At 38.3% G+C, this 25703-nt stretch overlaps 1 protein-coding gene and 1 long non-coding RNA gene across 2 annotated transcripts in view; one reads left to right on the top strand and one right to left on the bottom strand.

Annotated features, from left to right (window-relative positions):
• Positions 1–25703, bottom strand: part of LOC306664744 — a 471099-nt gene that overhangs the window by 437511 nt on the left and 7885 nt on the right. The gene's annotated exons all lie outside the window — the stretch shown is intronic.
• Positions 13152–15799, top strand: LOC306663403 (uncharacterized protein; the record flags this gene model as incomplete). The annotated part of the gene is made up of 2 exons (XM_079143775.1): positions 13152–13457; positions 15590–15799. Exons 1-2 carry the CDS (start codon positions 13194–13196, stop codon positions 15797–15799), a joined length of 474 nt encoding a protein of 157 aa, XP_078999901.1. The 5' UTR covers positions 13152–13193.

The raw sequence follows: 25703 nt of genomic DNA, 5'->3' as shown, positions 1-25703 counted from the left end.
TCAGTTTGGGAGGATCATATGTCTCTAAAAATTTGTCAATGTCTTCGATATTTTCTATTTTGTTGGAGTATAGATTTTCAAAGTAGCTTCTAATTATGTTATGTATTTCAATGGTATCTGTCATGATCTTTCCATTTTCATGACAAATTCTAGTAATTTGAGTTTTTTCTCTCCTCTTCATTAGTGTGGCTAGGAGTTTATCAATATTGTTTACTTTTTCAAAGAACCAGCTTTTTGTTTTGTCAAATTTTTTAATTGTTTCTCTTATTTCAATTCATTGATTTCAGCTCTGATTTTAATTATTTCCTGTCTTCTACTATTTTTGGTGTTGATCTGTTCCTCTTTTTCTAGGGCTTTGAGATGTAATGTTAGGTCATTTAGTTGTTGATTTTTAATTTTTTAATGTATGAGCTCAATGCAATGAACTTTCCTCTTAGTATTGCTTTCATAGTGTCCCAGAGGTTTTGATATGTTGTGTCATTGTTCTCATTTACCTCTAAGAATGTTTTTATTTTTTCCCTGATGTCTTCTGTTTTCATTGCATCATTCAGTAGCACATTATTTAGTCTCCAGAAAAATGAGTAGTTTTTGTTTGTTATTTTATCATTCATTTCTAATTGCATTCCATTATGGTCTGATAGGATACAGGGTAGGATCTCTATTTTTTTGTATTTACTAATGGCTTTTTTGTGGCATAGCATATTGTCTATTTTGAAGAAGGATCCATGAGCTGCTGAAAAGAAAGTATATTCACTCGATGATGGATGAATTACAATGTAAATATCTATTAGGTCTATATCATTGATTGTATTATTTAGTTCTATAGTTTCTTTGTTCAGTTTTTGTTTGGAGGATCTATCCAGTTGTGAGAGTGGTGTGTTAAAGTGCCCTACTATTAATGTGTTTTGGTCTATTTGATTCTTAAAATTGAGTAGGGCTTGTTTGATATACATAGATGCTCCATTGTTTGGGGCATAAATATTTAAAAGTATTATATCTTGCTGTTTTATGCTTCCCTTAAGCAGTATGAAATGTCCTTCTTTATCCCTTCTGACTAACTTAGGTTTGAAGTCCACTTTATCTGATATGACGACGGAGATTCCTGCTTTTTTATTGGGTCCATGTGCATGGTATGTTTTTCCCCATTCTTTCAACTTTAGTCTGTGAATGTCTTTTTCTATGAGATGGGTCTGTTGAAGACAGCATATTGTTGGTTCTTTCTTTTTAATCCAATCTGCTAGTCTATGTCTTTTTTTTTATTGTAAACAAATGAGATATATGTTGTTTCTCTGTACATGGAGTAAAGGTGTACCATTTGTGTAATCATAAATTTACATAGGGTAATGTTATTTGATTCATTCTGTTATTTTTCCCTTCCCTCCACCCCTCCCATGCCTCTTTTCCCTCTACACAGTCCTTCCTTCCTCTATTCTTGCCCCCTTCCCTAACCCTAACTCTAACTATGTCTTTTGATAATTGAATTTAGGCCATTGACATTCAAGGTTATTATTGAGATATGATTTGTATTCCTGCTCATTTTGACTTATTTTTGGTTTTTTACTTGTCCTTTGATTGACTTTTCCTTTAGGGTAGTTCCTCCCTTTGCTGACTTGTATTGTTTTTCACTTCCTCCACATGAAATAATTTGCTGAGAATGTTTCGTAGGGCAGGCTTTCTATTCGTAAATTCTTTTAACTTTTGTTTATCTTGAAAGATTTTATTTCATTGTCAAATCTGAAGGTTAGTTTTGCTGGGTATGGTATTCTTGGTTAGCACCCATGTTCTTTCAGACCTTGAAATATATTGTTCCAGGCCCTTCTTGCTTTTAGAGTCTGGGCTGAGAAATCTGCTGATATCCACAATGGTTTCCCCTTATATGTAATCTGATGCTTTTCTCTAGCAGTCTTTAAAACCCTATCTTTATTTTGAATGTTAGGCATTTTCATTATAATGTGTCTTGGTGTGGATCTGTTGTAGTTTTATGCACCTGGTGTTCTGTAAGTCTCTTGTATTTGATTTTCCATTTCATCCTTCAGATTTGGGAAATTTTCTGATATTATTTCATTGTACATATTTTTCATTCCTTTGGTTTGTATCTCTGTGCCTTCCTCAATCCCAATAATTCTTAAATTCGGTCTTTTCATGATATCCCATAATTCTTCGAGGTTCCATTCATGACTTCTTAACATCTTCTTAGTTTGTTCAATTTTATGTTCAAGATTGAATATTTTGTCTTCATTGTCCGAGATTCTGTCTTCCACGACTATTCTGTTGGTGATGCTTTCTATTGAGTTTTCAATTTGGTTTATCATTTCTTTCATTTCAAGTATTTCTTTTTTTTTTTTTTACAGAATCTCAATCTCTTTATTGAAGTGTTCTTTTGCTTCTTACATTTTCTCTTTGAACTGTCTACTGGAATGGTCTTGCATTGCCTGCATTTGCTTTCTTATCTCATCTTTTGCTTCATGGATTGTTTTAATCATGCAGATAAACTCTTTTTCTGTCATTTCTACTGCCTTGCTGTCATTGGAGTCTATCACAATAGCATCTTGGTTTGTTAGGGACACTTCCTTACCCTGTTTTTTCATATTGTTTCTGTATATTCCTCTCTAGCAGTGAGGATCAGAGATGCTGAAGTTTGGCCCCTCCAGGTTTATTATGACCCTTCAGTTTTCCACTACCTCTCCTTCGAAGGGGTGATCAATACCTGTAGCATCCAATACAGAGAAAATGCAGCCCTGAACCAGATAGCCCATATAAAGACTTAACATTTTAAAATAAACAGGATCAGTTCAATTACTATTTACAATATTTATAGTTGTGAATAAGAGGATGGGTGTAGGATATAAGTGAGTAAATAGGGGTAACTGTCAAAGGGCCTCCAGTCTCCTGTAGGTGTCTCAGACAGGCAACTGCCCTTCCAATGATGATGGCCACACCCTCAGGAATAATTCAAAGTGCCTGCACCAGCCTCCAAAGGAGTTGGGGAGCCCCAGCAAGGGTGTGCTGAGTCAGCACAGGGGCAAGTGCAGTGTCCCTCAGCAGTAGGGGGGCAGGTAGGCAGGCAGACTCAGTGCCGGACTGACCTTGATGTGAGGGGTGGGCTCAGCGACAACTGACCTCGGGGTTGGGGGCAGGCTCAGCGACCTCCAACCTTGGTCAATGAGGCATTTTTGTAAATTGAAATTTAGTATTCATGAAGGTAACTCCATTGAAGAAGAATTAAGCAAGAGCTCATAAAACATGCACACAACCAACAACTCTACATTCTCACACTTAAAAGGAACAGTTACCAGGATAATATCCATAACATTACTTTTGCTTCTGGGAAGCTAGACTGTCTTACTTTGTAACACACACACACAGACACACACACGTGCACACACACACACATGAATAAGCAAATGACAGGAGCATGTTGCTCTAGAACTCATTTCTAAAGATAGAGGTCACACTGGGAATATCCCTGGGAAGGCGCATCAGGAGGGGACTGGTGATAAAGGATCAAAAAGAATATTTAACTCCATGATATAAGCACAAGTGACTTCATGAACAAGCTACTATGTAATATTAAGGGGATTATTAGCTCAATACTCAATCATTTTTAAATAAGACAAAAAGAAATCACCCAAGGTCAAAATTAATCATGAGGGCCTACATTTAAGAAACAGAGTTGATCTTATCATATTCATTTTTCTAGGATTTTAAGGATTAAAATAAAAATGTATCATTTGGTAGCTCTGCAGGTGACAGGTCCACTCTGGACTTCATGCAGGATTGCTCCTCTCTGGAAGCTCTACTGGAGGATCTTTCCCTTAAATTTTCCCCTCAGATTCCAGAGCTGCATTCCTTCCTAGCTGTTGTTTACGCTCCTCATCTTCAAAAGGCATCAGTCCAACATCTGCTCATAGCCACAGCTCCACTCTGTCCAGCAGACTCAGCTGTCTCTCACAAAGGCCATGATGAGATCTTGGTAGTACCCAGATGATTCAGGAAAACCTCTTCATTCAAAATTATCAACTTAAGCTCATCATTGAAGTCTTTGTTTAACCCTGCAAAGTCACGTATTCATAGTTTCCAGGGATTAGGCAGTTAACATGTGGTGTTACTGTTGTTGTTTTGGGGGGCAGAAGTTTCATTCTTCATCCTACTACACCAAAATAAGGTCAAAATGTATCAGAGAGAATTTACCTGTTGTAAAATATAGCAGTATGAGAGTAGAAATCCAAAATTACAGGGAAGAAATAACAGAACAACTGTGAAAATGTACTGAATAAAGCAAAGCAGAATGAAATAAAAAGTAACAGAGTACCCTCAGAAATCAAACATTAATCAAAGGAACGGAAGGGTGATTTTTAGAAGAATTTTTCAAGCTCTAAAACTCAGGTATCCTGATTTAATAAAAAGTTGAAGACAAGGTGATAAGACAATGTAAAGTAATAAACAGAGAGGATTTAGATTTGTACAACATAGTAATACTGAACAAGTTCATCAGAGAAAAACTAAATTAGGACCAGAAAGAAACTGAGTTATACTTAAAATTTATTATTTATCATATAAATAAATTTATATAAAGGAAGGGTAAAGAAAGAAACAAAGATAAAATTAATTCAAAGAAAACAGATTTTATAAAGGGTAAGCCAATGATGCCAAAAGTAATAATTACAACATCTGAAGAAAATAGTTAAAGTTTGTAATTAGAGTCAATTGAAATGGATATATCATGAGAGAACACAAAATTTTCTTTTTTTTTGAGAGCAATGGGTTTTAATATTTTTTAAATTTATTTTTATTGTACACAAATGGGATACATACTATTTCTCTGTTTGTGCCTGAAGTAAAGGCATAACATTTGTGTAGTCATACTTTTACATAGGATAATAGTGTTTGATTCATTGCATTATTTTTTCCTTCCCCCCACCCCTCCCACCCCTCTTTTCCCTCTCACAGTTCCTCTTTCCTCCATTCTTACCTCCTTTCCAACCCCCACTTTGTGTCATCATCAACCGATGAGAGAGATGATTCGTCTTTTGGATTTTAGAGATTGGTTTACCTCACTTAGCATGATATTCTCCAATTTCATCCATTTGCCTGCAAATGCCATAATATTATTATTATTTATGGCTGAGTAATATTCCATTGTGTGTGTATATATATATATGGATAAAGTAACTGTGATATATATATATATATCACAGTTACTTTATCCATTGATCAATTGAAGGGTTTCTAGGTTGGTTCCACAATCGGGCTATTGTAAATTGAGCAGCTATGATCATTGTTGCTGCTGTATCTCTGTAGTATGCTGATTTGAAGTCCTTTGGGTATAGGCCGAGGAGTGGGATACCTGGGTCAAATGGTGGTTCCATTGCAAGTTTTCTAAGGAATCTCCACACTGCTTTCCAGAGTGGCTACACTAATTTGCAACCCCACCAGCAATGTATGAGTGCACCTTTCTCCTCACATCCTCGCCAACACCTGTTGTTGTTTGTATTCTTGATAATTGCCATTCTAATTGGGGTGAGATGGAATCTTAGTGTAGTTTTGATTTGCATTTCTCTTATTACCAGAGATGTGGAACATTTTTCCATATGTTTGTTGATTGCTTGTAGATCTTCTTCTGTGAAGTGTCTGTTCATCTCCTTAGCCCATTTGTTGATTGGGTTATTTGCATTCTTGGTATAGAGTTTTTTGTGTCCTTTATAGATTCTGTAAATTAGTGCTTTATCTGATGTATGAGTGGCAAAAGTTTTCTCCCACTCTGTAGGCTCTCTCTTCACATTGCTGATAGTTTCCTTTGCTGAGAGAAAGCTTTTTAGTTTGAACCTATCCCAGTTATTGATTCTTGCTTTTATTTCTTGTGCTATGGGAGTCCTGTTGAGGAAGTCTGATCCTAAGCAAACATGTTGAAGATTTGGACCTACATTCTCCTCTATAATATGCAGGGTCTCTGATTCCAAGGTGCTTAATCCATTTTGAGTTGAGTTTTGTGCAGTGTGAGAGATAGGTGTTTAGTTTCATTCTGCTGCATATGGATTTCCAATTCTCCCAGCACCATTTGTTGAAGAGGCTATCTTTTCTTCATTGCATATTTTTGGCACCTTTGTCTAGTATGAGAAAATTGTATTTATTTGGGTTTGTGTCCATGTCCTCTATTCTGTACCATTGATCTACCTGTCTATTTTGGTGCCAATATCATGCAATTTTTGTTACTATTGCTTTGTAGTAGAGTTGAAGAATGGTATTGTGATACCCCCTGCTTCACTCTTTCTGCTAAGGATTGCTTTAGCTATTCTGGGTTTTATATTTTTCCAGATGAATTTCATGATTGCTTGCTCTATTTCTGTAAGGTACGTCATTGGAATTTTAATTGGAATTGCATTGAATCTGTATAGCACTTTTGGTAGTATGGCCATTTTGACAATATTAGTTCTGCCTATCCAAGAACGTGGGAGATCTTTCCATCTTCTAAGGTTTTCTTTAATTTCTTTCTTTAGTGTTCTGTAGTTCTCATTGTAGAGGTCTTTCACCTCTTTTGTGAGATTGATTCCCAAGTATTTACTTTTTATCAATGCTATTGTGAATGGGATAGTTTTCCTAATTGTTCTTTCCAAAGATTCATCACTTATGTATAAAAATGCATTAGATTTATGAGCATTGATCTTATATCCCACTACTTAACTGAATTCACTTATGAGTTCTAAAAGTTTTCTGGTGGAATTTCCTGGTTCCTCTAAGTATATAATCATGTCATCAGTAAATAGGGATAGTTTGAGTTCTTCTTTTCCTATTCATATCCTGTTAATTTCTTTTCTGTCAAATTCCTCTGGCTAGAGTTTCAAAACCAATATTGAATAGAAGTGGTGAAAGAGGGCATCCCTGCCTTGTTCCAGTTTTTAGGGGGAATGTTTTCAGTTTTTCACCATTTAGAATGATAGCTTAGCATAGATAGCCTTTACAATGTTAAGGAATGTCCCCACTATCCCTATTACTTCTAGTATTTTGAGCATGAAGGGATGCTGTATTTTATCAAATGCTTTTTCTGCAACTATTGAAATAATCATGTGATTCTTGACTTTAATTCTGTTGATATGGTGAATTACTTTTATTGATTTCTGGATGTTGAACCAACCTTGCATCCCTGGGATGAAATCCACTTGATTATGGTGCATTATCTTTTTAATATGTTTTTGTATGCAATTTGCCTATACCCAAAGGACTTCAAATCAGCATACTACAGAGATACAGCCACATCAATGTTCATAGCTTCTCAATTCACAATAGCCCGATTGTGGAACCAACCTAGATGTCCTTCAATTGATGAATGGATAAAGAAACTGTGGTATATATATATACAATGGAATAATACTCAGCCATAAAGAATGATAAAATTATGGCATTTGCAGGCAAATGGATGATATTGGAGAATATCATGCTAAGTGAGACAAGCCAGTCTCAAAAAACCAAAGGACAAATGATCTCGCTGATAAGTGGATGATGACACATAATGGGGGGTGGGAGGGGTTAGTGTTAGGGTTAGAGTTAGTGTTAGGGAGGGAGGAAAGAATGGAGGAAGGAAGGACTGTATAGAGGGAAAAGAGGGGTGGGAGGGGTGGGGGGGAAGGAAAAATAATAGAATGAATCAAACAAATTTACCCTATATAAATTTATGATTACACAAGTGGTATGCCTTTACTCCATGTACAAACAGAGAAACATCATGTATCCCATTTGTTTACAATAAAAAACAAAAAGAATGCCAAGGACAAAAAAAAATTGTGCATAAATATAAACCTGCAGTACCAAGCAAGAAAAAAATAAAATAAAATAAAATAAATAAATAAATAAATAAAGTGTGTATCTCCTCCTGATTCCATTTAGGTAATTCTTATGTCTCTAGAAACCTATTGATATCTTTGAGATTTTCTATATTTTTGGAGTGTAGATTTTCAAAATAGCTTCTAATTATGTTTTGTTTTCACTTGTGTCTGTTGTGATATTTCCTTGTTCATTCTGAATTTTAGTAGTTTGAGTTTTCTCTCTCTCTTTGTTAGTGTGGCTAAGGATTTATCAATTTTGTTTAATTATTCAAACACCAACTATTTGTCAATTTTTTCAATTGTCTTTTGTTTCAATTTTGTTGATTTCAGCTCTGATTTTAAGTATTTCCTGTCTTCTACTACTTTTGGTGTTCATCTGTTCTTTTACTAGGGCTTTGAGCTATAGTGTTAGGTCGTTTATTTGTTGATTTTTTCTTCTTTTATTGAATGCACTCCATGAAATAAATTTTCCTCTAAGTACTGCTTTCATAGTGTCCCAGAGATTTTGATATGATGTTTCTTTGTTCTCATTTGTCTCTAAGAATTTTTAAATTTCCTTCCTGATGTTCTTTTATCCATTCATCATAAAATAATGTATTAATTAATCTCCAGGTGTTGGAGTAGTTTCTGTTTTTTACTCTTTCATTTATTTCTAATTTCAATCATTATGATCCTATAGAATACAAGATAGTATCTCTATCTTCTTGTATTTGCTCACAGTAGCTTTGTGGCATAATATATGGTCTATTTTAGAGAAGGATCTATGTGCTGTTGAGAAGAAAGTGTATTCGCTCTTGGTTTGATTGTATATTCTATAAATGTCCATTAAGTCTAAATTATTGATTGTGTTATTGAGATCTATGGTTTCTTTGTTCAATTTGTGTTTGGAGAATCTGTCCATTGGTGAGAGAGGTGTGTTAAAATCACCTAGAATTATTGTGTTATGGTCTATTTCGTTTCTGGAATTGAGAAGGATTTGTTTGATGTACATGGATAAGCCACTGTTTAGGGCATAGATATTTATGATTGTTATGTCTTGCTGGTTTATGTTTCCCTTAAGCAGTATGAAATGACCTTCTTTATCCCTTGTGACTAACTTTGGCTTGAAGTCCACATTATTTGAAATGAGGATGGTTACTCCAGCTTTTTTGCTGAGTCCATGTGCATGGTATGTTTTTCCCCATCCTTTCACCTTTAGTGTATGGGTATCTCTTTCTATGAGATGAGTCTCTTGCAGGCAACATATTGTTGGATCTTTGTTTTAATACAGTCTGCCGGTCTATGTCTTTTGATTGATGAGATCAGGCCATTAATATTCATGTTTATTATTGAGATATGATTTGTATTCCCAGTCATTTGGCTCATTTTTTTTTACATGATTTGGTTATTCCTTTATTTGACAATTCCTTTAGGATAATTCCTTCCTTTCTTGATTTGCATCTTTGTTTTTCATCTCTTCCTCATCGAATATTTTGCTGAGAATATTCTGTAGTGCCTGCTTTCTTTTTGTAAATTCTTTTAGCTTTTGTTTATCATGGAAGGATTGTATTTTGTCATCAAATCTGAAGGTAAGTTTTGCTGGGTATAAGATTCTTGGTTGGCATCTGTTTTCTTTCAGGACTTGAAAAATGTTGTTCCAGGCCCTTCTAGCTTTTAGGGTCTGGGTTGAAAAATCTGCTGATATCCGTATTGGTTTCCCCCTGAATGTAATTTGGTTCTTTTCTCTCACAGCCTTTAAAATTCTGTCTTTATTTTGTATATTAGGTATTTTCATTATTTTGTGACTTGGTGTGGGTCTGTTGTTATTTTGTGTATTTGAAATCCTATAAGCCTGTTGAACTTGATTTTCCATTTCATTCTTCAGATTTGGGAAATTTTCTGAAATTATTTCATTGAATAGATTGTTCATTCCTTTGGTTTATTTCTCTAAGCCTTACTCAATCCCGATAATTCTTAAATTTGGCCTTTTCATGATATCCCATAGTTCTTGTAGATTCTGTTCATGATTTCTTACCATCTTCTCTGTTTGTTCAACTTTGTTTTCAAGGTTAAATATTTTGTCTTCAATGTCTGTGGTTCTGTCTTCCAGGTGTTCTATCCTACTGGATATGCTTTCTATGGAGTTCTTAATTTGGTTTATTGTTTCCTTCATGTCAAGGATTTCTGTTTGTTTTTTTTTTTTTTTTCAATATCTCTAACTCTTTATTGAAGTGATCTTTTGCTTCCTGTATTTGCTCTTTTAACTGTCGATTGGTGCGATCATTCAATGCCTGCATTTGCTCTTTCTTCTCTTCCTTCAATGCCTGCATTTGCTCTTTCATCTCATCGTTTGCTTCTCTGATCATTTTAATTATGTACATTCTGAACTCCCTTTCTGTCATTTCTTCTGCCATGCTGTCATTGGATTTTATTGATGTAACATCTAGATTTGTTTGGGGCATTTTCTTCCCTTGCTTTCTCATATTGTTCTGGTATCTGTGGATTGCTGAGATTTTGCAGATCTCCTCTATTGACTTATAGTGTCTCTGAAGATTTCTATTCTATCCCCTCTTAGCCTTCAGTAGTTGAAATCTTGGAGGAAGTGATAGTTTGGTGCTCCACAAAGAAGCTTCTCTCTAGAGGTGGTGGCCTTCAGGTGGGGTATATTCCCTGCTAGTGGGCAGAGGCACCTCCAATTGTTGACCAATGGTCATCCAAAGGGGAACTAGGCTGCAGACTGAGGCAAGGCCTGTTTGGGCCTGTGTCTCTGGTTTTGCCGTCCTTGTGGGAAAACCTTGCTAGGAAGGGAAGACTCACCCATAGGGGATGTCTTGCTGGTCAGTTCCCCTCCTAGAGTTTCCCCTCAATCCACAACTACTGCCTGGGTTGGGCGGCCTTCCTCTGCAATGTTCCCAGGGGCCAGGACATACCTTCTGGGCCTGGGAGCCTCACCCTACACTGAAGAGTCTCCTTTGGCTGCCCCTCCTCAGAGAAGTGGCCCGCAGTCCTGGAACCTTCGCTCCACCCCTAAGTGTCTCTCTGTGTGGCTTTTCCACCAAGAATCCGCCTAGGTCCTGGGACCGTGCTCTGCACCTAATCATCTGGCTGTGCATCTCCTCCTCCGAGCATCCACCTGGAGCCCCAGTGCAATGGCTCCGAGTTCAAGTGACTCACCACGCGCCTCCTCCTCTGGCAGCCACCTCAAACAAAATTTTCAATGCCAGAAGACAGTAAAATCTTTTGACAATAGCCATCTTGGAATGCAGAAGTGAAATAGGGCAGAAATTTCTGGATCCAATTATACTACACAATTTCCTAGGAATAATGTTCTATCCTGTCTGGTCAGGGACTGCTGCTCAAAACTCTTCATCCATCCTACTGTGTTATAACAGGGGATCCAGCACCCTCTCAGTTCCCATGACAACTCCACATGATGTCTCTCACCTTGTGCTTGCCCCCGTCTGTTCTTCCTGTCTTAAAGACTACATAACATTCTTGGATGAAATAGTATTCTGTTGAGTGTCATGTATGTTTGAGTGTTTCAGGCCAGGAATATTCATAAATATTCTCTGTACACCTGATATCACGCGATACTGGATTTCCATCCATTTTCAACCTCACGGCTATACGTGGATAATCTTAAAATTTCAACAAACAATTTTCAATAATTCAGTGTCCGTGATTTCTATTGTAAATGTATCCAACACAATTAGCTTGACCATGAAATCCAACATAAGAAAAGACTTTCCAACTGTTTTGTAGGATTGTGGCCAAGCGATTAAGATGATTACCGAATGCATGTCTACACAAAAACAAGATACACAAGTGTAGAAATTATTGTTAAAGAAGAGAAAGTACATTTTAAAAAGTTTGTCCAAGTAGAAATAGCAAAAAAAATAATGAGTTTGAAAGGAGGATAAGGGTAAAATGTGTTACTTTCTTCACCTAATGTTAGGATTTCATTTATACTTAAGAATGAAACAACACTATACCTATCTCAATATTTTAAATCTTTACTGGGAAATTTTAAAGAACTAGAAGTTCGACAGCACTGCTAGAGTTAATCCAGTTTCATATTTTCTGACATATTCAAGAATTATTGAATTTTATGTTATTTAAATAATTAAATTATGATTCAAGTTTTGATGAAAAACATATTTCTCTTTCTATCATCCTTTCTTCATGTACACACACTTCAACAACATTATTAATGGTGTAATTGATATATATAAAAATTTCCATATATCATGTATACAATTTTCTGAATCTGATTCAGTTCTTCATTTTGCCCTCTATTTATAACTAGGTACATGTGTGGTATTTATTTGCGATGACATCTAGCTGATATTCAGAATGGTTATTTTGGAGCGGTAAACACGAATAATTTTCAAATTTATAATTATTAATAATGTTTGAATTTATATTTGAATATGTATCAATCATACAAAATCACTAGTTCATGGTCAGAGCAAAAGAAAATAAGTCTGGGGAAGATATTTGTAACTTTTGCATAGTTAAGCATTTCTTTTACTAAGCGCCTCCTTTTTGAGGATCTTTGTTTAAAAAAGGGTCATCACATTGCCAATGTTTCCAAATTTATAAGGGTGTGGAATAGTCCTGATGGAGAAGATTGTCTTTCTTTCCTCCTATTAATAACTGATAAAAGTTGTGATGAATAATTAGTTTATAATGATGTAACCTGCAACCAAAACAATCAATAAAATACAGAAACACATTCAATAACATTTTAACTATTTGGTTTGGATCTAGGAATTTCCCCCCAAAAGATCAAGTATTGGCAATGGAGTAATATGCAGGTATGAAAAGACTTTTCCATTTTTATTTCTGAGTCATGGTTGCCTCATCTGTAAAATGGGGAAATGCTTCTTCTGTAGGATTGTTGTGAAGTTCAAGGTTAACCTACATAATGCTCTTAATAGCGTGCGGGCTTGAAACTGCAGTGACACACATCTGTAACCTAAGCTACCTTGGAAGCTGCAGTGAATGAGTCCCTTTGAAGGATTAATAATCTGAATGACAGCTGGGTGCCAACTGTGCATGGTGGGACGGGGCTGGAGGAAACAAGTTACCAAGTGTGTGACCTTGGACTCTATCTTCCTGGCAGCCATAAGCTAAGGAGCTCTCCTTGATCAGACCCTTCTGCCAGGATTTTCAGCCTCCCACTGGAGTCAGATAACCGGAGTCCGCCCCACCGTCCGTAGGTGGCGCACAAGAGCGAACTGCCTGTGGTCGGAGGTTGGAGACACAAGGACGCTGCTGGCCAGACTGCAGATCTGAGTTGAAGGTGGTACATGAGCTGTTGGATGCTGCAGATTTTAGACGCTCAGCAAGTACCCAGCCGAATCATCCGCTGCTGCCCTGGGAGCGCCCAAGATGTGGGAGCTCTGCAGTGGAAGCGACTGTGGCAGCGCCAGAGACTGGAATGTGCAGCAGCCCCTCCCGCCTGTCCTCATCTGCCTGACTGCCCCGGAAGAATGTCAGCCAAGTCCCAGGGGAGCCCCTCAACAGTCTCTCCATTCACGGATCCCTGGCAGCCTCCAAACCCAAGATGAAGGAGATGGTGAAGATCATCCTGGAGGATTTGGAATGGGTCCCTCCCTAGACGACCTGAAAGATGCTGCCAAAGAATTTAAGGAGGTGAGGGGCAGAGGAGTGAGGAGAGAGCTCTGTGTCCTTGGCCCCCTTTGTGTTCCAGGTTCGTTTTTGGTTGGGACCTTGAGAGTTTCCAACTCCTGGGAACCTGCAGAAAGATGCGTGTAGATGGACTTTCTATGTTCAGGTGACTCCTGAGAAGAGTGGTTACGCTATTTTTTTTTTTTTTTTTTTTTTTTCATTCAGAGAAGAAGTCAACAAGTGTTTTATGGATGGACCTGGGGTGGAGGGAGGGTGAATGCTAGTGTGTCTCTGTATCTGAGTGTGTGAAGTGTGGGAGGAAGGGGTTCACTGGGGTGGAGGGTGTCAGCAGAGGAAAACATGGGGAACACAGCAGGAGTATGCAAGCTTCCCCTCTCCTGCCCTCTTGCTCCAACCCCACCCCCTCCTTGACCCCCTGCCCAGCCCCCAAGAATCTTTTGGCAAAGCTGCTCCTTGCCTGGCAGCCTCCCCAAGCCAGGGCTTTAGCAGGGCTGTGTTCTGGATCCTCTGCCAGGCCAGGGAGGACAGAGCCTCAGATCTAGCTCTCCTCACAGTCCTGGAGCCCCAGTGGGAGGGAACCAACCTGGGCTGCTGGCAGGACCATCTCTGGGGATATGGAGGGGCCTGGGACTTTTTCACTGTCGCAGTTCCTGAAGCAGACCTTGCTCATCTCAGACTGTCTCTTCCACTAACTCTGGGCCTTACAGCCACCCTATGTGTCTTTCCTTCCCTCCTTCCTTTAGTTCTTTCACCACAAGGCACTGAACCTGGGCCGGTGGGCAGGCAGGCCTGGGGCATGTATCTGAGACCTCTGAAGTCTTGCCACCTCCTAGGTCTATGGAACGGGGACTGTTTTCCTTGCTGCTGCAGATTGTGACCCCTGTTTTGGACTTTTACCTTCCTTTTCCCCTCCCTTTTGCCCTCTTGCTCCATACACAACACTTTTTGTAACAAATTGTGTGCTCACAGGAAAAGCAATTTTTAAAACGAGAGAAAAATGAAGTGAAAAGCAAAAGTAAATACAGGTCTCGTTTGTATGGTTCTCCTTTTGGAATTTTCCATTTATTTAAACACACACACTTTCTTAATATTTTGTGTGTATTCAAATGGACCCTGTGTATACTGTGCAGACACTTGCTTTCCCCATTAAATCACTTAGATGTTTTTCTCTGTCAGCACTATGAAATTAACATTCTTTCTAACTGCAGTACAGTGTTCCATTTAAGAGATCTATAATTTAAGAGATCTATAATCAATTTTCCTTTGACCAGCTGTTGTACATCCATCTTTATATGAGACTAGGTTGGGTAAATGTTTTAGGGAGAGACTGTGAAGGGGTCCACTTCCTTTTATATCAAGTGCTCCCCATATGAGGTGGAGTATTTTGGCAGGTGGGTATGGAGGTGGCCAAGGGGATGGGCAGGGGTCATGGTGTCTTTGCTGTGCTCTGATGATTCCCCACCTCATGCAGCATGCTAGAGAAGCCAGGATGGAGCCTCAGAAAACACACAGGTAGTGTCTCCACACCTCCCAAAGCTCTAGACTTACATGCTTGTCTTTGTCACCTGCTGAGAAGTGTCTGTGATGAATTAGAAAACAGCACTGTGAAAGCATTTGTCTCTCTGGGAGGCTTGTGTTTGTATTTTAATGACCTTGGTATTACCGCCATTCCATCTCCAGGTACATTGTGGACTTCTTCCTGACCGTCACTCAGCAGGAATTTTGCCATATCTATCTGTTTTTCTCACTTACAACTAGTAAAAAGAGAGTATGATCAGAGATGAGAGGAATTTCTATTTCGAATTGCTTCCACGTTAGTTTTGGTCAACAAAAGAATTGACGTTTTAATACTTATGTACAGTGTGTTTTACCTGATTCTCATCTGAAGACCAAGGGCATAGGGAAACCTCAAGGTGTCTTGTCTGTTCTTCTGTCTTGATAGAGCAAATGCAGCTCAGCCAGTTGGGGTGCTGACAACAATCACCATGAAGACCTTCATGGAGAAGTGACCAGCTTCAGGTGACTCTAAAGCATAGTTCACACACTGAGCCTTTAGTCAGGAGCCTCTTCCAGCAAGTCAGTCACCAGCTTTGTAATTGGAGACCTATTCCTTTTTCTTGCTTCTTCTCTTCCAGGTGATGGAATCAGCCACTGGGACCACCAACAACAACCATGACAATGAGATGATGATTGTAACGCCCACCTTGGAACACAGACTCTGCATGCTCACCTTCCTGCCCGTCCTGGTGCTGCTGGTCTTCATCAGGAACCTCTGCATCCTCTCCATCTCCTCCTGTTGGACAACAGCAGCATGCTGGTCAGCCTGGGTCACTGGACCATGCTAATGTCATCAAATGGGTCATAACACACTGCTAAGAACACAGTGTAGCTGGTCTCGGCTGGTCTCATAAAAATCCTGATAACTGGGTGTGGTTCAGGACAGTGATTTGGCAAACAGCCTCTCCTCAGGTGATGTCATGTTTTGAGATTTTATTCTCAACCATCATCAAGTAATCTCAGGGAGAAAGTTACCTAGTCTGAGTAACCTCCAAAGAGTTGTGCCTTGAAGAGTAGACAAAAGGGGAGATCTAGAAAATACCTTTATTATCCAGTCATCAAAGAAATCAAGTGGTATATGTAGAATCTTCTTTGGTCATAAAGTAGCCAGGAACTACCTTCTAAAAACAGAAGAGAGAATTTCTAATTTGTAGGGAATGATATGAGAGCGGGGGGAGAAAGTTCAAGAAAAGTGACTGAAGAAGAGACAAAGGAATGTCTGTACAGTTCCTGAGGGCTTCCTGAGGCCCAGGTTGTCTGAGAGTGAAGAGAGGATTCAAGTGATCCAGGTCTTGTTTCTCTGGCTTTGGGCCAGATCACCTACAGCAAGTCACTGTGTGTCTGTCATATAGTGGTTGGTTTAGAAAAACTTTCACTGACCTCTTCATATAGGAGTTAGGTAAATGATGTTACTAATTTTCTTATATTACTTTTTCATTCCAATTAAGATAAACGTGTATCTCGCAGAAACAGGGAAACATTGAAAAATATTTAAACCCTTAAAAACTGGTTGTGTAGGGATGAAGATAAAGTCATATAGAATTTATATGCTCATGAGTGGAAAGTAATTGTTCCGTTGCAGACTATGAAGATGCAAATGTGGGACTCATGTATGAAATGGAAAGAATAGAAGAAAACACACACACACACACACACACACACACACAAACCAAACACTATATAACCATGATGGCTAGTTTGAGGAGATTAGCTTTGGCTCTTCATAGGAAAAGAGACAGTGTTAATGGACATGGAGAATGAAAAATCCCCAAGATAATGAGGCCTGAGAAACAGGGAGTAAACATGAAGGCTATGCACTGACGACCTTCACCTCCCGTGACAAATGTCTTCCAGGCGCCAGCCAGTTGCAGACAGGGAGGAGAGGTTTCATCATCCTTGAAAGAAGTGTCTCTAGGAGGCGTTCATCTCCTCCAGATTAAGTCTTCTTCAGACACTTCCCAGAGACCTTGACCAAAGACGCTCCACTTCCTGAGTGCCTAAAGGAACGGATACCTTCTCTAGACCACCACTCAGAATAGCCCATGTAGACCCAGTCCCTTTCTTTGTTCAGTGGCTCATTTTCTGTCAGGAGTGTGGGTCCACAGGCCCCATTTTATCATCCTGAATAAAGAGCTGAGATGGCATGTGAGGTTTGCATCTTGCCTGGTCTTTTGTGCTAACAGTTGTGACCAACATAGAGATAAAGAGTAAATAAATCATGGCTAAAAATATCCATTGTTTAATGGTGAGTGTAGAACAGTTGAAGTCAACCCTAATATTTCAAATAGTTCCCATGTTTCTGAGGCTCATCCAATATTTCCATCAATGTTTGATCTTGTGTGTTATGATGGTCGCTTGACAAGGAAACTTGAGGGCGACGTTGTCTTCATTCACCATCAGTAAAATAAAAATATATTCAAGATATTACTGAGTATAAGCTATGCATGCCAAGCACACACACCTATTCATATCTCTTTGTGTTTATATGTACAAACATCAAACACATAAATAGGTCAGGGGGTGAAATTTATTTACATCAAATACAATTGAACACGTACCGTATGCCAGGCATATGCGACTTGGAAGATGGCAGTAAGGAGCTAGGCAGTGATTCTGATCCCCTCACAACACAGAAAGAAGACACTGAAGAAACAGTAGATCTGAGTTGGGTGACAAAATAAGTATATAAAGACCCAATGTGGCAAAGTCTGAGAGCTGGAGAGACTTTGAGATTGGTTATAAGAGGAGAAAATAAGGGTTGAGTTCCTGAACCCTGAATTCAAACCGGGGGTGGGGGTGGGGGAAGAGCAATGAGAATACAGAGAGAGAAAGAGGGAGCAGTAAAGCACATAAGCTCACCCCCTTAACAGCACTTGGAAAAAAAAATAGGAAAAAAAGAAAGATATTCTGCACCACCGTGTCCCTGAAGTGGATCAAGCAGTATAAAAACAAATTGTGAACACAAAGCCTGCAGGACACGCAGGGGAACCCACAGTTGGCCAGTCACCCCCATAAATCAACAGTGCATCTCCCTACCTGCAGTCACAGCACCCCTGCAGTGGGTTCTCATGGAATTCAGCTAGAGGGAGGGAAGATGGCAAAGTAGAGGACAGCTGCAGTCCAAGTCACACAGAGAAAAGCAGAACGTGTACAAGCTTCTCAGGGAGGCGGGTGAAAGAGGAATTTCACAAAGAGTGAATATTGGATACTCAAAGTGGTTTAGGGAATCATAAATTTGCATACTATAGCTGGGTATGTTGTCATAAACCTGTAGTCCCTGAGGTTTGGGAGGCTGGGGCAGGAGGATTGCAGGTTTGAAGCCAGACTCAGCAACCTGGTGAAGCTATTAGCAAACTCAAATATAAAATGGAGAGGGCTGGGAATGTGGCTTAGTGGTTAAGTGCCCTTGAGTTCAGTTCGTGGTACCAAAAACAAATGAACAAAAAATTTGGTACAATAACCAAACAAAAAACAATACATAATCATATGGAGATATCTGAGTTCAAAAATGCTGCCTAAATATAAGTGATATGGAGGGGCACTGTATGCTGGTGCTTGAAAAGCAGGTTCTGTATATGAACTGGCCAGGAGGAGCTGAGACAGGAGCCATCTTGTGACAATCTTGTACAAGAGTGGCCCAGGAGACAGGAGATCAGAGCAAACTCTGTAATGATATCCTAGCAGGTGCCAATCTATTTAATTGTGTGAACTTCCAAGGTTTACTTGTAAATTTGGATTCCCACCTCACTGTCTCCAATGAGAGATACGAAAATAATAAATGATAATTTAAAACATGACAATCCAGTATTCTATATTTATATATGCTATGTATCACTTTTCACTTTATCACTTCCCCTGTATGAGTATATAACTGTGAATTGTCACTAATAATGCTTCTTAAATTTTCATTTTCTTATTTTTGTCCCTCTGAGTGGATATGACAAGGTTGCAGACAAAAGTTAATGTTTGTCTTTGGAATTAAACACAATTAAATGAATTGAATGGAGTAGAACTTCATGCTGAAACATGAAAGGATATCATTAAACTCAGTGGACACAATGTGTCCTTGAAGGATTAGGGACATGCATCAAGTATGATTGGAGGTGAAAACAAAATGACAACTTCAATACAACAATCCTGTGGACTTAAATCCTTTATTGCCATTAAGCATCTTTGTACCCTTTCTAAATAAATTCTTTTATCTTGAACATGGACAGGCTGCCAAAATGATAATATTTGTGAGGGTAAGACACATGTAAAATGACCTGAGTGTGTGGCATAAATGACTACTCAATTAAGTTTTTCACCCACTTTTAACTTTGAAATGTTAAACTGTGAACTGCATTATTACAGTCTTTAATCTATTTACTTCAGAAACCACATTTATTACTATTACTTTGCATCATTTGACTTTTCTTTTTTTTAATGTCATCTTTGAATCACTTATAATTTTTTCCTGCCCCTTACTTTATATAAATTTACATAACACAAATATTAAATTGTGAACTTCATTCTATTTCTTTTTGATTCCTGTTTATTCTGTTATGAACTTGTTTAGCATGTCTATTTTATATAACTCTAAGTTTTCCACTTTGACTTCTTTGCAGTGATTTATCTTGCTTGGAGTTCTTATTCATTTAGTTGGGTTGCCTAAGTTTTGTAGCATGAAAAACATTTTTGTGATCGTCTTCCATTCCTTTGGTTAAAGTTCATTTTCCAGTTACAGTTTTGTTTATTTCATGCTTTGCTGTGTTCAATGTGTTTACACAGTTGCTATGTCATTTTTTCTCTGTCATTTTACTCAATGTTGGGTTTCTCCTCTTATACTACTATGTTTTACCATAGGTGAATTCTCTTTGATATACACTGACTTCATTTTGGTGTAGTAAGATGAAGAATGAATCCTTTCCCCCTACAGATGTCAATCTCCCAATCCCTGGCAGCTATAAATATGTGACCTTTATGGCAAAATAGACTTGCAAATGAGATTAAGACAATGAGTTTGAATGGGAATATTTTACTGGATCATCTGGGTAAATGACCTTTATGAGAGGCAGCTAAGAGGGAGCTGGTCAGAGAAGATCATGACCAAAGAAGTAGATGTTGGACTGATGCCTGTTGAAGAGGAAGATGGTGAACAACTGCTAAGGATTGCAGCCAGCTCTGGAATCTTAAAAATAAAAAAATTTAAAAAAGGAAAGATCCTCTAGTAGAGCTTCACAGGAGCAGCCGTGCTGACTCATGGAGTTAGACCTGAAGCTCAGAGTGGACCTTTGACCTCTAGAACATATTTATTTCATGAATTCCTGTAATTGTCCAAGGAAGCAGAGGAATTCAGTATGATTATATCAACTCTTTCCCTTAGATCTAGATCTAATCAGAGTCATCAATACTTTAGGTGAAATTATAATTTTTCTGTCCTGTTTTGAAATTATAAATCATTTAGTTATCAGCACCCTTAGTGTTCCATACCAGCCTGATCATGGAGCCACCTGTGGTTACCTCATGGAATTATATTTCTTCTTGCAATCTGCTATTGGTCCCTCCCCAGTGCTCCTTTCCAGGAAATATTTTCCTCAGTTTGACCTGTATCCTGGGAAATGAGTTCTAGAGCAATCATCCACCATCATCTGTTTATCCATTGTTTTGAGGTAGAGGCTAAAAATTCCATCTCTTCAAAAACAGAAGTCATGTTACTGATTTCACCCTTGTAAATGTCCCTGTTTAAAGGAAAACCATGGAGTTGTAGCTTGTGTGTGTATTTTAGGTTATGACATGTACCCTAATTGTTCTCCAGTACAACTACATAAAGCCACACATTCAGTTCATGAAGAATCCACATTCCCTTCTATCTAGATGATAATTTGGTGTAGTCTAATCCTCTAGTTTTTAATAATTTGGTACATGCAAGATAGTATGCACTTTTTATTTCTTTATTAAGTATTATTTTTATTTTTCCACATTATAATTTGTCATTATATTTGTACACAATGGTGGTATTGGTCATTACATATTCATACATATTTAAAATATACAATATATTTCAACAATGATCATTCCCCAATATTTCCCTTTTCCGTCCCTTTCTCCGTTCCTCTGGTTCCTTTCATCTACTTAGGTTCCTTTGGCTTTCATGTGACCTCTCCCTACACTTTTCATTCCTTTTCCACTCTACCTTCCACAAAACAGAAAAAGTTCCAACACTTGACCTTCTCTGTTTGACTTCTTTTGTTTAATATAATTGTCTCAAGGTTCCATCAATTTTCCTGCAAATGACAATATCTCATTTTTCTTAATGTCTAAATAAAACTCCATTTTTAAAAATCCATTCAAAAGCTGATGGAAACCCAGGCTGCTTTTATAGTTTGGGATATCATGAATTGTGCTGCTATAAACACAGGGGTGCATGTTTACTTTTATTCTTTGATGACTTTAATTCTTTAGATAAATACTGAGGGGTGTTATAGCTCAGTCACATGGTGGTTCCATGTAGAGTCTTTTGTGGAACTTCCATACTTATTCCCATAGTGGTTTATGATTTCACCTCAAATTCCACGCCTAATTTACAATTCCACCCCAATATTGTAAAAGTGTTCCTTTTTCTCCACATCCTCTCCTGCACTTATTTTGTTGTGTTCTTTTTTCTTTCTCTCTCTCTCTTTCTTTCTTTCTTTCTTTCTTTCTTTCTTTCTTTTTTTTTTCTGGGGATTATACCCAGGGGTGCTTAACCACTTAGCCATATCCCCAGCCCTTTTTAATACTTTATTTAGAGTCACTAATTCGCTGAGGCTGGCTTTGAACTTTTGATCCTTCTGCCTCAGCCTCCCAAGATGCTGGGACTACAGGCACAGACCACTGCTCCTGGTCTATTGTTTGTATTCTTGATGACTGCCACTCTGACTGAGATGAAGTCTCTGTGTATTTTCTTTGTTTATTGTTTGCATTTTCCTAATGGTAATGACATTGCACTTTTGAAAAAATGTATTTGCTGGTCCTTTGTATTTTTTATTATGAGAAGTGTCTGTTTGGCCATTTACCTATTTATAAATTGAGATGTATATTTTTATGTCAAGATTTTGTTTTCTTATGTTTTGTTCTCTTTTCTTTGGTACAGAGGTCTAACCCAGGAGTACTCCACCAATGAACCATATCACCTGCCCTTTTTATTTTTATTTTGAAACAAGGTCTCAATAAGTTGCTTAGGGCTTTGCTAAGTTGCTGAGACTGGCTTTGGACTTGCAAACCTCTTGCCTCAGCCTCCTGAGCTGCTGAGATTACAGGTGTACCCCACACTTCCCAGAGTTGGTGTCAAGTTTTTTGAGGTCTTTATGTATTCTGGATATTAATTCTGTCAGAAGTGTTTGCTAGCAAATATTTTCTCTCATTCTGCAGGTTCTTTTTTCACTCATTTAATTTCCTTTGCTGCACAGAACTTTTAAAATTTGATGTCTTCTCATTTACAAACTTTTGGCATTATTTCTTGAGCTTTAGAAACCCAACTGAGAAAGCTGTTGGATTGTCAAGCTTACACTTTCTTCTAGGATTGGCATAGGTTCTGTTCTAAGTCAAGGTTTTGAGTCATTTTGGGTTGACTTTTGTTCAGGGTGAGATATAAGGGACTAGTCTCATTCTTCTATATATGTGTAACAGCCCCATTTGTTTTAAAAAAGCTTTCTTTTCTCCAAAGTATGCTTTTGGTACCCTGATCATGGATCATATGAGTGGGTTTGGCTCTGTCTTCTGTTCTGTACCATTGGTCTATGTAGTAGTTTATATGCCAGTATCATGCAGTTTTTGTTACTATAGATCTGGAGGAATGTTTGAAGTCAGATATTGGGATGACTCTAGCATTACTTTCTTGGCATTGAATTTCTTTGACTATTTTGGGCATTTGGTATAAACTTCCCAATGAATTTCAGAACCATTTTTTCTACTTCTGTTATGAATGTCACTGATATTTTGATGTGCTTTGCATTGAATCTGTATAATGATTTTGTTAGCAATGTTAATTCTGTCTATCCATGAACAAACACGCAAGTTGCTTCCCATTTCTTTTATCTTCTTCAAATTCTTTCTTCAATGTTCCATAGTTTCAAAAGCTGAAAATCAGTTGATTAATGTTCCTGTTATTCAGTGGACATGTGTATAAGAGAACACCCAGAGTAATGGACCTAGGGATAAAAGATTGAGAGGGGCTGGTACATAATGATTATTACAATTTAGAGTAAATGCATATTCAACGTAAAAAGTGAGGTGCGTTCTACATTGGGTGGGAGGTAATATGAATCTGCTTCAGAGCTCAAACTCTGTACAGGACCTACATGTGTCCCGAAGATGGACTAGGCCATGGTCAGACTCTAGGGTAGTGAAATCCTCTAGCTTGACTACTACTAAATACCTGAGAAAGGGTAGGTGTGGTGAAGCCCAGGGTTTTCTTCTCCCTACCAATGTGGACCTGAGGAGGAAGAGGGGCAGAGGAGACAAGTCTGGCTGTGAAGATACAGGAGATTGTTGCCAGCAGCAGGAGAAATTCAGTAACTTCTGGGGGTGTGTGGATGGATGAGATCTTCTCAAGTTCACACCTACATTTCAGCCTGCCTCTCATCCTGTTTTCTATATAATGGAACAGTACAAAAGAGATAAATACTGTACTTTTCCTATGAGACAAGCATGGTTCTGAGCCTGAGCCTCTCTGGTTCTGCCATATTCTCACCACTGAGGAGACTGAGGAATGCAGTGTCCCTGGACACACAGAAGAACTTCCTTTACGTAATCCATATCATCTCTCCAATACTGATGTCAAGTGCAATGTGTGAAAGCTCAAGTTAATGATGGAATTTGCACTGTATAAACTTGCCACCTTAGGTGATGGGCTTTAGAATCTCTGCAGCACTGTGAAGACTTCTGGTTGGTGCTGATGTCACCAGTAGGTCATCATGCGCTGCTGCGGCCTTAGTGATCTGGTCTCACAGCCACCGAATGCTATACTGAGCACTGCTTAGGTCAGCATTATCATCAAGTGATAGTCTCTCTCCATTTTATTTTTGTTGTCATTGAAGGTTAAGATTTAATTCTTCATCATCACATACTACCTTTTTGAGAGTTGAGCTTCAGAGAGAAAATGACCTTATCTGAGAAACTCTACAGTTTCACACTGAAGAGAAAGTAAAAGGAAACATCTGAATATGTACTCATCTCCAGCCTTCTAAGAAGTTGAGGGGTGTGGATTTCCCCTTAATGTCAGGGAAAGAAAAAAGAAGAGGGATAAAAGAGGAAGAGTAGTAATTGATGGAGGGGAAGAGGACAGGGGTGTTTTTCCTCCACAGTTCCTGAGGTCTTCCTGAGGGCCAGGTTGTGTGAGTCAAGAGAAGTTTCAGATGATGCAGGTCCTGTCAGTGTGGCATTGGATCCAGGTCACCCACACAAAGGCGCTGTAGTGGTTGGTCCAGGTTATTTTCCATAAAAAGAATTGCATTTACTTTTATTAGACTAGTTCTTAAGGCAATTGAGGAAATAAATGATGTGATGAATTTTCTATTAGTACTTTTCTCACTCACCTACATTTCTCTTTTCCCTTTTTCAAATCTTAGCAAAATTCAATTCATTTTATTTTTCACAAATTGCCACCGTATGTAAAGGCACATTTTCCACACTTGATCTTCTAATCTCCTAAGTTTCCAAGTTCTTCAAACTACCCCACAGTTCTATCCACCTGGGCTAAGCAAGTGGCTTGAACATAAAATGCATTTATAATTTTGATGAATAAATAGGTTGGTAAGAAATTAAGTACTGATTAGAAAAATTGACTTTTTCATTGTTCTACTTAGTTATACATGACAATAGAATGCAGTTTAACACACACATCACACATGAATGGAGTATAAATTCTCATTTTTTTGGTTTTACATGTTATAGAATTATACCAGTCATGTAATCATATATGAACACAGGTTTATAAGGTCTTGTTCATTTTATTATTCTTCCTACCCCCATATTCCCTCCCCAAACTTCACTCCTCTCTGTCTAATCCAAAGAACCCCTGTTCTTCCCTAGCACCTCTCCCTTTTGTTATGAATTAGCATCCAGAAAAAAAGTTGGTTTTTATTTTTATCTTAGTATGTTTTCATTTTTTTCCAATTGTGTATAATAATCGTGCATTAACAATGTCATTGGAGAAAGTCCTAACCAGGGATTTTTCTGGACTGATTTTTGCCCCTCTAGGATGTTTGGTAGCATCTAGAGATACTTTATAGTATCATAGCTTGGAGAGTAGATATTTCTAGCACCTTCAGGATACAGGTCATGGATGCTGTAATACAAAGCTGCTCTCCCTGCCCTTTCCAGTGCAGCCATTTTCCCCGCCTCCCAACCACTTGTCAATCTGTGAACATCCTAGCTAGCTATTGGTTTATCAGTCAGCTTGCAAGTATCCTCCTCTGTTATTGGTCCCCTGTTAGCCCAGCAGAATTCAACTGCTTCATGGTAGCTACCCCACCATCTTTTCTCTTTCTTTTCTCTCCTACACATTTGCTTACTTTCTCCTCCTCACTTTTCACACTTTCTTGCACACGCCCTTTCTCTTTCCCTTTCTTTTCCTCTCATTTTCTCTCTTACCCTGCAGGGAGACACTCTGCTTAATAACTCCCTTATTTGATTTCCCGTGTCCCTCGTGGTTTTCGTGGGATCCCTTAC

This window comes from Sciurus vulgaris (genome assembly GCF_902686455.1).
Source record: "Sciurus vulgaris genome assembly, chromosome: 6".
NCBI classification, from domain to species: domain Eukaryota; kingdom Metazoa; phylum Chordata; class Mammalia; order Rodentia; family Sciuridae; genus Sciurus; species Sciurus vulgaris.
Note: the sequence above shows the minus strand (reverse complement) of the source record. Positions and strands in the feature narration are given on the sequence as shown.